General features: G+C 39.3%; 1 protein-coding gene across 1 annotated transcript in view; it reads right to left on the minus strand.

The window, feature by feature from the left end:
• The window catches only part of OGFOD3 (2-oxoglutarate and iron dependent oxygenase domain containing 3), a gene marked incomplete at its 5' end in the record, with an annotated part of 49252 nt that overhangs the window by 19686 nt on the left and 16981 nt on the right, over window positions 1–12585 (minus strand). The window contains one exon of the mRNA XM_026075689.1: window positions 4716–4869. Within this exon, the coding sequence (XP_025931474.1) occupies window positions 4716–4869 (154 nt within the window). The remainder of the gene's footprint in view (window positions 1–4715; window positions 4870–12585) is intronic.

Here is a 12585-nt window from a genome sequence, read left to right on the forward strand (position 1 = left end):
AAAAAGTAGTTCTGGAGATTTTCTATGGTGGCAGTTTGAGGAAAATAAAATAAAACTGATTTTATCATGGAGCTTGACAAGTCTATGAAGGATGACAGGATCCTTGTCCAGGCAGGGGACCGCAGAACTGCTCTAGTCCCACGTTACTTCTCTTAGAGAACACTGTAAGACTATTCTGCTGTTGGCCTTGAGCATGCAGCAGCAATTCCACTAGAAATCACACATTTGACTTCTGAAAGGCTCAGCTCCAAAAAAATTCTGTCCAAGATGAAACTCCACATCCTGAGCCAACACTCTTCATTTGATTTAGCTGTTTATAAATTCGTTTGGGTGGTTTCAAGGTTTCTATTCCTGTATAACTAAAACCCAAATATATTTTAGGGAAGAAACAAAGCCTCACATACATACAATAGATCTGTGCTACTCTATTATGCAATTTAAATCTTTCAAACCACGGATGTTCTGATTGAGACATAGTTGCAATATACTCAGCAAATCAGGGAAAAGGCAAGAGGAATATTTATGTGGTCCAAGAAACCTACATTTGCACGTACTAATGTGCACACATGGCAGTTTGGCAGCTGCATCGCCAGACAGGTATCAAGAAAAGCACCCTCACTTAGGAGAAAATCTGCGCATGTACATGCCCAGYAGCACCCTCCAGTTGTCTCTCACCTTCAGGCTGTTCAAGAAGAATACATTAATTCTTACTTTCCACAAGCAGAAAGAACCAAAAAACCTTTYGTTTCAGACTTTCTTCAAAATATTATGTGGTTCTGATCTTTGGATCTGCAGTGTCAGATTTTGAAACAAAAAAATGTGTCAGATCAATTTCCCAAAGGCTTGATTTTACTATTATTTTGCAAAGAAGGAGGAAAAAAAACTGCAAAATCTTGTAGGAGCTGCCATCATTAAGCAGTCCTGCACAGTAATTAAACAAAGTGATCTGTTTTACTACAAGAGAAAAGCATAGAGAATGATAACACACAAAGCATCCAACAAACTGGCACAAATAATAAATAAAAGCTTAAATCTTTGTTCAATTTCCTAGTATTCAGACCCATTTTGGAGGCCATGTAGAAATACTTYTCTCCGCACAGTAATTCTTACTCCAGATCAACAGTTATACGTTTTCTCCTTGTTTTCAACTGCAGCCTGTAAATGCTAAGTGAAATTTAGTTTGCATTCTGTACTGGAGAAATTAAAATACAAGTCAGGTTGACTAGGCTGAAGACAATCTGTGAAGTTTCACAACCTGTCTATCCTATTTAGCCTTTTCTGAAAYATTTTCTGACCTATCGACCTTCCCATTAGAATTCAGTCTTCTGCATAGCTTTGAATTCTAGATGCTGTATTGCCTGACCAGCCATAATGCTTGTTTTTTCCTTTTCTATACACATAATCTAGATATAGATGTATATTATGTACATTTGTAGTAATTAGAATTATATGCACACATATATACACACTCAACCCTTACTGTAACTTTTTCTGTAAGACATGATTTGGCAAACGTAAGCAAATGTTATACCCACAGATAACTCTCTTCCAACTGCACTTAAGGGGAAATAAGGCTAGACCTTTTGATGCACAACCAGAATTTGAACAGAGAGAGAAAATGGATGCAGCAAGGAAAGGATTCARACTAATCCTTTGATGCTACTTCCAAGCAAATGATGTACCAGAATTGAAAAAGGATAGTGTTCAGTGGCAATGATATGTGATGATGTAATTAGGACTTTCAAGATGGACATGAAGAAGTGAACAAAGTCAAGGATGTAACTATACCAGACCCTGCTTAGAGCACCATTAGCCAGGTTCAAACTCTTGCTTTTCAACCATGCAATGCAAATTGCTATCATTTAAATTAGAAAGGTAACTACATTACCTGGCATCAGCTGAAGTCCCTTATCCTAGAGAAGGGATGAACCACTGAGCTGAGGCATTTTCCACAAAATTGGGCCCAGCCTACAGTGGTTTGTCCATCTCTCTCCCTCTTGGTACTATGGAGGGCACCAGCTCGAGAAGCCCTTACAAGAAGCCTGCTCTAGGTCTCTGGTCCACCGCACCCACAAAGCCCTTCACTGTCACTGGGGTCAGGGATGTTCTGTTCCCTTGTGCTCCCCGCAAAACAAAAAGGAACTGATCCATACACCGACCATAAATTCCCTCCATAAATTCCATCCTCCCAGGAGCTACCAGACTATTTGTAGAAAGCCTCCCAGCTTAGCATACAATGTTGCTGTCGTGACAGCACAGAGTGGCCCAGCTTTGGCATATTCACATGCAATCCCTACTGTGGGAACATTCCTGAAGAACAAAAATGAAAATAACCTTTTTGAAATACAGCCCATCAAATGTGAAAGAAGTTTAAGGCACAGAGAAAAAGCACTTTGGTAGGCTGAAGGCTCTAGCTTTCCCAATACAGAGAGCTTAATGTAAGCATAAATCAGACAGCTGCTACAGAAGTGAAAAAAATGTTCAAACTACCTATATATAATAAATAGAACAGGTTACAGTTCTAACTCTCACTGTGCAACCTAAACAACATTTTCCTTGGAAAATAGCTTCCACYTGAGCATAAGTCACATTTTCATATTTTATTGCAGGTATGCGATTTTTAGACAAAATTCTACATGATTATGAACAGGATGTTTTGTAACTGTCCCAACTGAGAAAATTATGTCTTCATTGCCAWCATTAATTAAACTACCCAATTATTCAGTAGAGAAGCTATTAAGGTTTAGGTTATGCATGGTGAATTTAAGAGTCTGCGTTTTGGGTTTGATTTCTTTGCTTTCTGAAGCTTTTTGGGGGAGCAGGTTGATTAGAAAAAGCCAAAGCCAAAGCCAAAGCCAATCAGTTGGCATATCTGCTCCCAGAAGAGACAGCCTGTGAGACAGTAAACAAAATGTGGACAAAACAGATGGATAAGAACAGCAAAACATCTAGCCTGCTGTCCATCAGGTACAGGCACTGTCAGGATGCCATAACAGAGAGGCAGCTTCCACAAAGAAAACAAATTCTCTTCACGAAAACAGATTTGCTTCCAAATGACAAAATCACTTGTGCGTTGTAGGAGAGATTTAGGTAGAAACACCCAACTACTGCAAGGTTACTCAAGCACCCTATTCATTTGCTGATGTAAAACACATGTAGAAAAGAGTGAAGAAAGTAGGAGAATATTGGCAAACCTAATGCTTGAGCAGACACAAAACACATTATTGTAATAAGCGATAGTGTGAAATTCTAAAATACACTTTCATGGGCTGAAAGAAAGGGGGGAAAAAAAAAGAAAGGAGAAGATAGCCACCAGCTACTGAAATTTACACTTTCATCCTCCATTGTAGCAGTCAAATCTGATTCGGTGAAAAACCTATGAATTTACTGCACTCCCCAGAAGCAGGATCACTAGTTTACTTGCTGTTCCTTGGAAACAACAGTAACACACGATGGAAGTCCCATCAACCACGTCAGCACGACTTGTACCCTACAAACAGTTCCTATCAGCACAAGTCAAGATAATCTGCACCCCATAAGTCATCCCTACCTCTCCATCCTAGGTCCACTGCTAGCCAATGTTTACATCACAGCTTTTTCAAAATACAAGCGTCCAGAAGCTGGTCTCATCTTTCCTACATCAGCAACTGCACAATGTCCCTGGCATCACCTTCTTCAAGCAGAGGCTGCATCAAGTATCATCGCTCTGTCACCGTGCTTTCTAAATTTAGGCTGTATAGCAAACATGACAAAAAAGGACCACAAGAGCTTGTACTAACGCTGTGACAAACAACAGACATTATTTTTCCCTCTGACTGATTCTTTTACCACAAAACATTTTCAAGGTAAGGAATATTTCTTTATTTGATTTGTAATTTTAGATGTTTCGGGTCACAGACTTCAAGGTATGCTACAACACACAGGTTGTAACACTGACGCATTTTGATGGAGTAAGTTTTATTTGGTTCCATCTTGAGCAATCCATAACTCTAGAGCAATTCTAACTTTTAAATCCTGACAAAGGCATGAATTTTTTTTAGCTATTTGATTTTTCCATTCTTTCTTTCCATTCTGCTATTACGTATAGACCCTTTGAACTCAGTTAAACTCTATACCAATCCCAAACCACTTAAATCCATTCAGAAACTCAAAGTATTAACTTATGAGCCTACAGATAGGAGACCCTATGCAGTTAAAAAAGTCACAGTACTTCTGTTCTTAAAACAACAAAACACCATGCAGAACATGCAGTTAAAAAAAAAAGGGGGGGGGGAGAAAAAATCCACAACCCTCAGTTTACATGTAACTGAAATCTAAAATCTTTGAAATAGCTCCTGTTGTTTGCTGGCTGAAAGAGCAATGCTCTAGTTGGAAATGCAGGTTTGATGGAACTGAAACACTTTGCAGGTGTGGGTCAATTTATTCAAAATTTCTGACAAGCCAGAGATTCTTGAGTAGTGATTCGCACAATTTAGTAATTCCAGCAGAACACAACAGAAATAAAGAAAATAAAAGGAATAATCCTGGCCTGTGCTTCTAATAAATTTGTTTCCTTCCTTCCCCTAGGTTCCTCCCACTGAAGGATTTTTGTTTGCACTAGTTATCAAACATGTTTGACTCTGCTTGTTTAATGATAAACACTTTGGGGAACCAGACTTTGAAGGGATCTAACAGTAAAAGGAAATATTGTCTTCCCGTCTCAGCCTCCCACTTACCTTGTCAATGTGCGGATGCCAGTATTCGTCATGCGTCGTTTTGGCTTCCGTGTTATTTATTCTTGAGAAGAACGTTGGCTTCGTCAGGTACAGCAAAGAGGAGCTGATACCAAACGCCAGAGCAATTCTCTGTTGAATTCGCTGCCTCACATCACTGCAAAGCAAACACAGCACAGCAGGCTAAGTGTTGAAACGCAGTTCAAACAGCCACACACCTCTCCTGCTTCTTCCAAACCATTTGTTTCCTACAGCCTGGGTTTTAAAATGTCTTTGTGTAAACAATCTGTTTTTCTGAAAAATTCCATGCATATCTCAGTGTTTATTAATTATGGAAAAGTTAAAGAGAAAATTTTTCACATATACAATTTGTCAAGCGAGTGAAGGGTTAACAGGACTGAAAAAGTCTGCCAACTAAGGAGTCTGCATGGACCCGCAGGGAGGGAGGAAGCAATACGCAGGGAGGGAGGAAGCAATACGGAGGTGTTGTGGTCTTGCCTTGCTAGCAGGGTCCTTCCGAACAGACAAACAGCCCTGTTGTCATGAAACTCGCAGKAGTCAGCRAAAACAGTATTTGCCCAGAGTCACAGCCGTATAAAAAAGGAGACTTGGATACTAAAGACCGTCTCAAAATCATTATTATGAGCCCACAAATTAACGAAATTAGAGAAGTTAGGGATTGAGTAATGAGCATGGTCAGGTCAAGCTGTCTGCATGAAGATGGCAGCGAGACAAACRAGGCAAAGGAGGAAGCGATGTGAAGACATTGCAGTCCACCTCGCTGTTTCGCAAGGAGCAAAAGACCATGATCACAGAACTTAACTCTGACCCACGATAACCTTCAGCTCATTACACCCCATTTTAATATTATCTTGCACACCCCCTCCTAATTAGCATATCAGGAAGAGGCAGGAAACGAATAATAAAGCAAAAAAAAGGCCAATGAGAAGCGGCTCTACGAATATGCACCTATGCATGAATCAGCATGGATGACATTTGCCCAGAATCCCAGCCAGGTATAAAAAAGGGTCACTGAGCAGGAGAGTTTGAGCAGGGATGGGAATGTGACCTGACCATCCTCTCCGGCTGGACCGTGAGTATTTCCCCCCCTCCCCTTTTCCTGGGACGCTGGGTTAAGGTAACTCCTCGCGAGGTTGAGAGCCCTCTCGCTAAGAGAGTGAACCAAAAGCTTGCAGGTAGTAATTCCTCGAATTTGAGAGACCTCTCGCTAAGAGAGTGAACCAAAAGGCTGGCCAGTAGTAACTCCTCGAGGTTGAGCACCCTCTCGCTAAGAGAGTGAACAAGAAAGCTTTCAAGTAGGGATGAGCAATGCTTTCAGCGCAGTGACTGACTATTTCGGGTTATCCTTTCTAAATCAGTAATTGCCTTGTATCGGGTTATCCTTTCTAAATCAGTAATCGATGATCTCGCGTTATCCTTGTGAATCAATAATCAATGATTTCAGGCTATCCTTTTTCGGGCTATCCTTTCTAAATTAGTAATCGCATTATTTTAAYGGATGTTACTAATCTAAGAGCTTGTGTGAGGAAGTAAACATAGTTTTTGTTACATTACTGTCTCAGTCGTTACTATCAAACTGTCGTAGAGTGACACAATTTCAATCCACAGTAGATGACTAGAAAGTTGCATCTTCTTAAAGGGTTGCCTCTTGAGAAGAGCCTTCTTCAACTATTTTAAAACTAACCGATGAAGTTTCAGGCACCAAGAAATTCAGGGTTCTGGGTCAACATATGTATTGATATCATAACCAGATTTTCCCTAAAAAAGTTGAATGCAAGATGTCTTTCCCAACTCATTTGAAATTTTCAACCAATATATCTCTGCCTTGGCTGCTCGTACGTACTTTTGGGGAAAAAGGGGAAAAATATATATATATTTTTTAAGATCATAAAAACAGAAGGAAGACAGTAATAATCCCACATGCTTTACTATACAGTACTGCTTATATAGTAGCATCCTATGTTTTCTTTCATGACAAAGATAACTACATATAGAGCTAGAACAGGGCTGTCCAGAACTCCCAGCATTAGTCAAGTAATGACCTTAAAGAAACTTATGACAATGAGGAATATCATTGTTAATTCCCCCAGTAAACACATACAGATAGCATTTAACCTTGAGGAAGTTTAAAAAAGATGAAAAAAAGCAAAGAATGCAATAACACAGTGAGATTAAATGCAAATATTATTTTCTTTTAAAATCTAATCCCCTGTACTTCATAAAAATCTTTATATTGCTTTCTCCCAGTTTTAACACATTCTTGGCTACTGTATTAGTCTTTCTATTCTTCTTTCCCAAGTGCTTCAGAAGAAGCACACCAAAAAAAGATAATTGGAGTAAACACACTTGTGAAGTTTCTCACAGAATTACATTAGTATTTCTGCATCTTTTATGCATTAGACATTTCTCCACTAGGACACACTGAACTTCAGCAAGATTTTCAAGAAACTCTTCCTCCCAGATATTCCTCTAGAGAATTTAAACAGTGACGCGAAAGAGGAAGCGAAAGAACTGAAAACCAGATCCACAGTGCTAGACTGTGAAAGGCACCTCTTAAAGGCTATTTCCACAAGCACTGAGAAATCCTAAATATTCATTCTGTTCACATCTCGCCCCCCACCAAAAATCAATAAATTAAAAAATATATACAGATTTGACTTTTAACCCATCTTATTCTAAGTTTTTAGGAGTCACACATTCAAGCTATTTTACATGAAAAATATCAAAACCTTTAAAAGAAGTGAGAGCTGAGACTTGCAGGTATTTACATGGCTGAACGAACTGACATTTCAAGTTGAGAGCTACATAATCAAAGAGTTTGGAAGACTGACATCAGAAAAGGACCAACAAGTCTTTCTGTGTCTCTCTTTTTTCCAAGAAGCAGGACTTCAGCAGAGGCTGCCCGATGTATCCCAAAAAGCATTAAATGTAACCACTCATTTCACTTTACCATGAATTGCATCCAAAGTGCAGCTGGCACTCTGAACAATCCAACACATTAACAGTCTAACCCAYAAATAATAAAGTATATTCTCTGGCTCTGATGCAGTGCAGCCAGTTGCAGCTGGAATATATCTACTCTGAAGTAGCTAGGCAACAGTCTTGACATAACTTTAAATCTTCGGTAGTTGTATTACTCTCCAAGAAATACTATTTCCTCTTCTAGGTTGATTCCTTTTCCACTTTTAAAATCTTTCTATTAAGATTTGCTCCGTAGTCTTGAAAAGGCCCTGTTAAAGCTTCACTCCTCTTTAAGACATAAGCGCAATGGCTTGAAGCACGACTGCATGTTTTGCAAACCAAGCACAAAGCTCTACTCAACTCTTTCCAATATACTAAAATGGCAACCAAAAATCCAGCTGTTTTGGGCCAGCCAGTGGGTTATCAAAAGAAAAGGAAAATAAATTCAAAAGCTTAAGTATGCTGCAAAGAGAAAATAAGCACATTCTTCAAAAGATAAATTTGTGCTTCCTGTTTATAAATTAAGAAGGCAAAGGAAGTAGTGAATGGGCAAACAGAGTAACGGAGCAGTTGAGGTGACAGGTCTAATGGCATGAATTTATGTCCTATTCTGCTCTCTTAGAAGCATCGGCCTTCAGCTGATCCACACATGACCAGGTAACTGGTCTTTGGGTGTTAGAGCCTGCTGCCGGTTTTTTATTTCCCTTTGTGCTATTGGCTTCAAATTTTGCTACTCTTTAATCACACCAGCTTCTCCAAATACACCAGGTGCCAAGCATGTGCCRACGCTGCATTTCTTGAGTTAACCTGTGTGTACTCCTGCCTACTTCTGTGCAACTGAGCAGAGGTCAGCTAAGGCAGTGTTGTGCCACTATTTCTGCTTCTTGCAAGCCAACACACTACATATCACAGCATCACTCTCAAAAACTTAATGAAAACAGTCAGTGAAGATTAAGCAGATTAGCAAGAACTTTATGCACACCAGACATTTGCTGTTCAACGAAGTGAACAATAAACTAAAAGAGCCTGACTGATAGTAATGAATCTTGGACTAGGCTCCAAACCCCATGTACTTACCCTTGGCACTTACAGCTGCATTTTCACACAATATGGATGCACCATAATTTAGCATGTCCAGGGAGTAAGTTTACAGCAACAACCTTCCTTCAAAAAAAGGAGGTCAACGTGTAAAAGGATACTAACTATTCACACCAGAGCTCAATGAGCAAAAGGGTTAACTTGCCTATAATAAAAAAAGTTGAAAACTAAGGAAGCAAAAGTAACATTGCCTGATGTGCGGGCTGCAAAATCATAGAAAAGTCTCTTAGTGGGAGAGGACACTTAATCTTCCACTTTGCCTTCACTGCCCTCTTAGACATAGTTGTGAGAACAGGGGAACAGTCAACTATTTTTTCAGGGCCTAATCCAACACATGCTGAAGTCAGTGGGAACCCATTAGTTTCAAGGAACTCCAAATCAAGCATTCGAAACACAAGCAGAACAACCCAACCTCATCTCATGTACTGACCATTAGAAACAAGACCCCTTCCTGCAAGCTTATAAGAAAGGCCCTTTACAGGATACGCTTTCTGAAGAGAAATGGTGGGGACAGAAAGCAGTGTTCAAGATTGGAATTTTTTCTTCCCCAATGTACATACATGACCAAAAAAATACATGTAATAAATCTACACTGCTTTAAAGTGGGTATTCCCAAAGCTCAGGGTTAAAGTTAGCCAGGTTCCTGTAGTATCTCTTTAGCAGATGATGAAGCAAATAATGTTAGGCTATCTCAGCCTCCCTAAATCTTCATATCCTACTGATACACTTAAAATTTTAAGCATGACACTTTATGTATTAGGATACTATTTCATCTGATAAACCTCCAACAAATGCCAAACAACTTATATTTAATATGAACTACTAAATCAGAAAAACTATGTATATGAATACGTGCAATAAAAGACTTCGGTAATTCAGTGCAATAAATAACCCAGTTATAGAACTGTAGCAGGAAAAAACTCTAAAAAGGGTATATCGTCCATGAATAAATGGCAGATGTATATATGATACTTGAATGAATAGCCCATATGACAAAGATTTGTTGGAAACAAGCTCCAAAGAGCAATCCGAGGGCCTAAATGTTTCTTTTTCTTGAGTATGTACCATACTGTTTGAAAGCTACAGAAACTCCATGAAATTCATAGTTGAGCCAGCTCACAGAAATTATTTTTATACAAAGGTGGTGTTTAATATATACTTCCTATTAAAGTGGGATCAGTCAGACATGTAGATATGATAACTTAGGAAAATGGAAAATATGCCAAGGGAAGACTATGTTTCTTAGTGCATGTCAATAACAACTAGGATTTCTGACTTCATCACATGCAAGCGGCAGCAATTCAAAACACGTTTTAAAAAAGCAAGCCACATAAAGTATGAAAGAACTTAATATTTTAGGGGATAAGGCTAGGAGTGGGATTTAAGCTGCAGAATAAAAATTTTACTAGAACATATTCCATTGCACTACTGTAATTAATGGCAAGGAGATCTTAGGTTGTATTCGATATAAAAATGCATTAAAACATACACTTACAAGTCTGGCGCCAAAGACTAAGCTAGCTGTGTGCTGCAGGAGGTATGTCTTGCAAGGTGCTATGTGATAGCCTCAGTTACCCTTTGGTTTACATGCTCATGTTCACCCCATTTCCAGGGGCTGATAAACTTATCAATGCAAACATCAACTCTGCTTCATACACCGTAAGGCAAGTATCTTGTGTCCTGCTCTGTGATAGGAAATTAAAYATTACACATGGGAATCGAGCATTTACCTAGACATAGGAGCACAGGCATGTCTTCTTTTAGAGGTGAGAATGTTCCTCAGAATCCTATAAAGCATGTTTCAAAAACATGCCAAATACAGCAYGTAACTTTTTTCAAAGACAGTATAAGGTCACCCTCCTTTGCCTATAATCTCTTCTGTACAGCGTGCTTTTCACCGACCTGGCCCTTCCGATTTCATATGACTAATTTTTTCTTTCTGTTCCCTTCATTGCTATTCCAGATGTAGCCCAGATATTCTATTGGTAAAGTATTTTAGGACTAACATTGTATGTCATCTATAACTCATGTGGCAAGCTGATTATCCAAATTTCAGCCTGGAAAACGCTGTCAAATAGGTAATGAACAAGTCCAAGACTTCTGGCTACCTTGGACCTGGGACAGTAAGAGCCACAACATCCCCTCAGGTACTTTTCACATACATCCATGAGAAGCAGGAACCTCAGGCAGGACCCATCCTCAATTCTTGCCCTCTCATCCTTTACACTTTTTCCTCCCTGTCCTCCATACTTCAAAAACTCTTGGGAGACCTCTGGTGTACTAGAATTGCAAAGAAAATACTTCTTTATGCTGGAGAATGTAAGCATTCATTTTCACGAACACCGCAACTATTTCATCATTCATACTGCTCAGGGTGTATCCCTGTTCTGATCAGATGCACTAAACAGAGCTCTGCTACTGCAATAAATAAATGAGCAAAAAATCCAGTCGACAGTATAAGTAAAAACTGAACCCCACCCAGAATTTGTCAGCAGCAATCCTTGCATATTTTCAGTAAATCACTGGAGGATACCAAAATGCACAGGTCAGACTTGGGGAAAAGCAGAGCAGAACTCACTGAAAAGAACATTTGACCACTTTCTATAAAAGCGGTTACTGAAACCTATTTTGTAATCAGAACGATGAGAAAGAATGAAGTAAAATTTTAAAAAGCCAATAAAGTAGCTCAAAGTCTAAGGAACATGAAACTAAAAGGAAAGGATGTTCACTAGATAATGATGCTTCCAGCTTAAAGTACCAGCAGCAGCATAAAGGAGGATGGAGAAAAATAACTAAAAACGTCACGTAAAAGTCTGTAGGATACAAACACCGTCACATCAGCAAAAAAAAAAAAAAAAGCACTGTTAAGAGTTGCTGTGCAAAGTGGGATTTCAAGTATGGTGACAGGCATGCTCACAAAGCTCCAGGAAACTATACAACTTTTCTAGCCCACTTGCCTATGTCTCTGCACTGCTCCCAGTAAAAAGCAGCAAAAGCAGTACAAGCAGACAAAGCAATGCTTTTCTAGCATCACAAGCGCAGAAAGAAGAGGGAGAAAAGCAAATCCCACCAGCTCTCTCTACTCATTTGGTGTTTGTGCCTTAACGAGTTGAGGAGTTTGGAGAATAAATCTTCGATGCTGCCATTTTTTGCTGAAGTTGCAACCTTTAAACCAAGCATCCAGATTTAAAGGTCTCTCTTCTGGATAAAGATATATCTGTTATGTGAAACAAGAGGAATTGCTGTAATATGCTTGGCAGTTAGCAGATAAAGCATCAGCCTAGAAATGATAATTGATTCTGAAGCAACATAATTTTGACACAGACAGTTTAGAAACCAGCCTCCTGGCTCAGGATGTCTACTCAGATTTGTTATTGTTGTAATCGGTAATACTCAGACACGAATTATATTTAGTTATTTCTCTCAAGGGTGTATTTTTAAAAACAGACCTTGGTAGGTAAATGGAAGTAATGAAAATAAATGTTCCCAATAATAGCACAAAACCATTCATTAAAGACAAGCTACTACAGCTTGTGCTCAAGCACTGTCATTAATATGAACAAAAGCATTTTACAATCACAGAATCACAGAATCACAGAGGTTGGAAGGGACCTCTGGAGATCATCTAGTCCAACCCACCTGCTCAAGCAGGGTCACCTAGAGCACATTGCACAGGATTGCATCCAGGCGCGTTTTGAATATCTCCAGAGAAGGAGACTCCACAACCTCTCTGGGCAACCTCTTCCAGTGCTCTGTCACCCTCACAGTGAAAAAGTTTTTCCTCATGTTCAGA

Source organism: Apteryx rowi, unplaced genomic scaffold (assembly GCF_003343035.1).
Source record: "Apteryx rowi isolate R43461 unplaced genomic scaffold, aptRow1 scaffold_41, whole genome shotgun sequence".
Taxonomy (NCBI): Eukaryota; Metazoa; Chordata; class Aves; order Apterygiformes; family Apterygidae; genus Apteryx; species Apteryx rowi.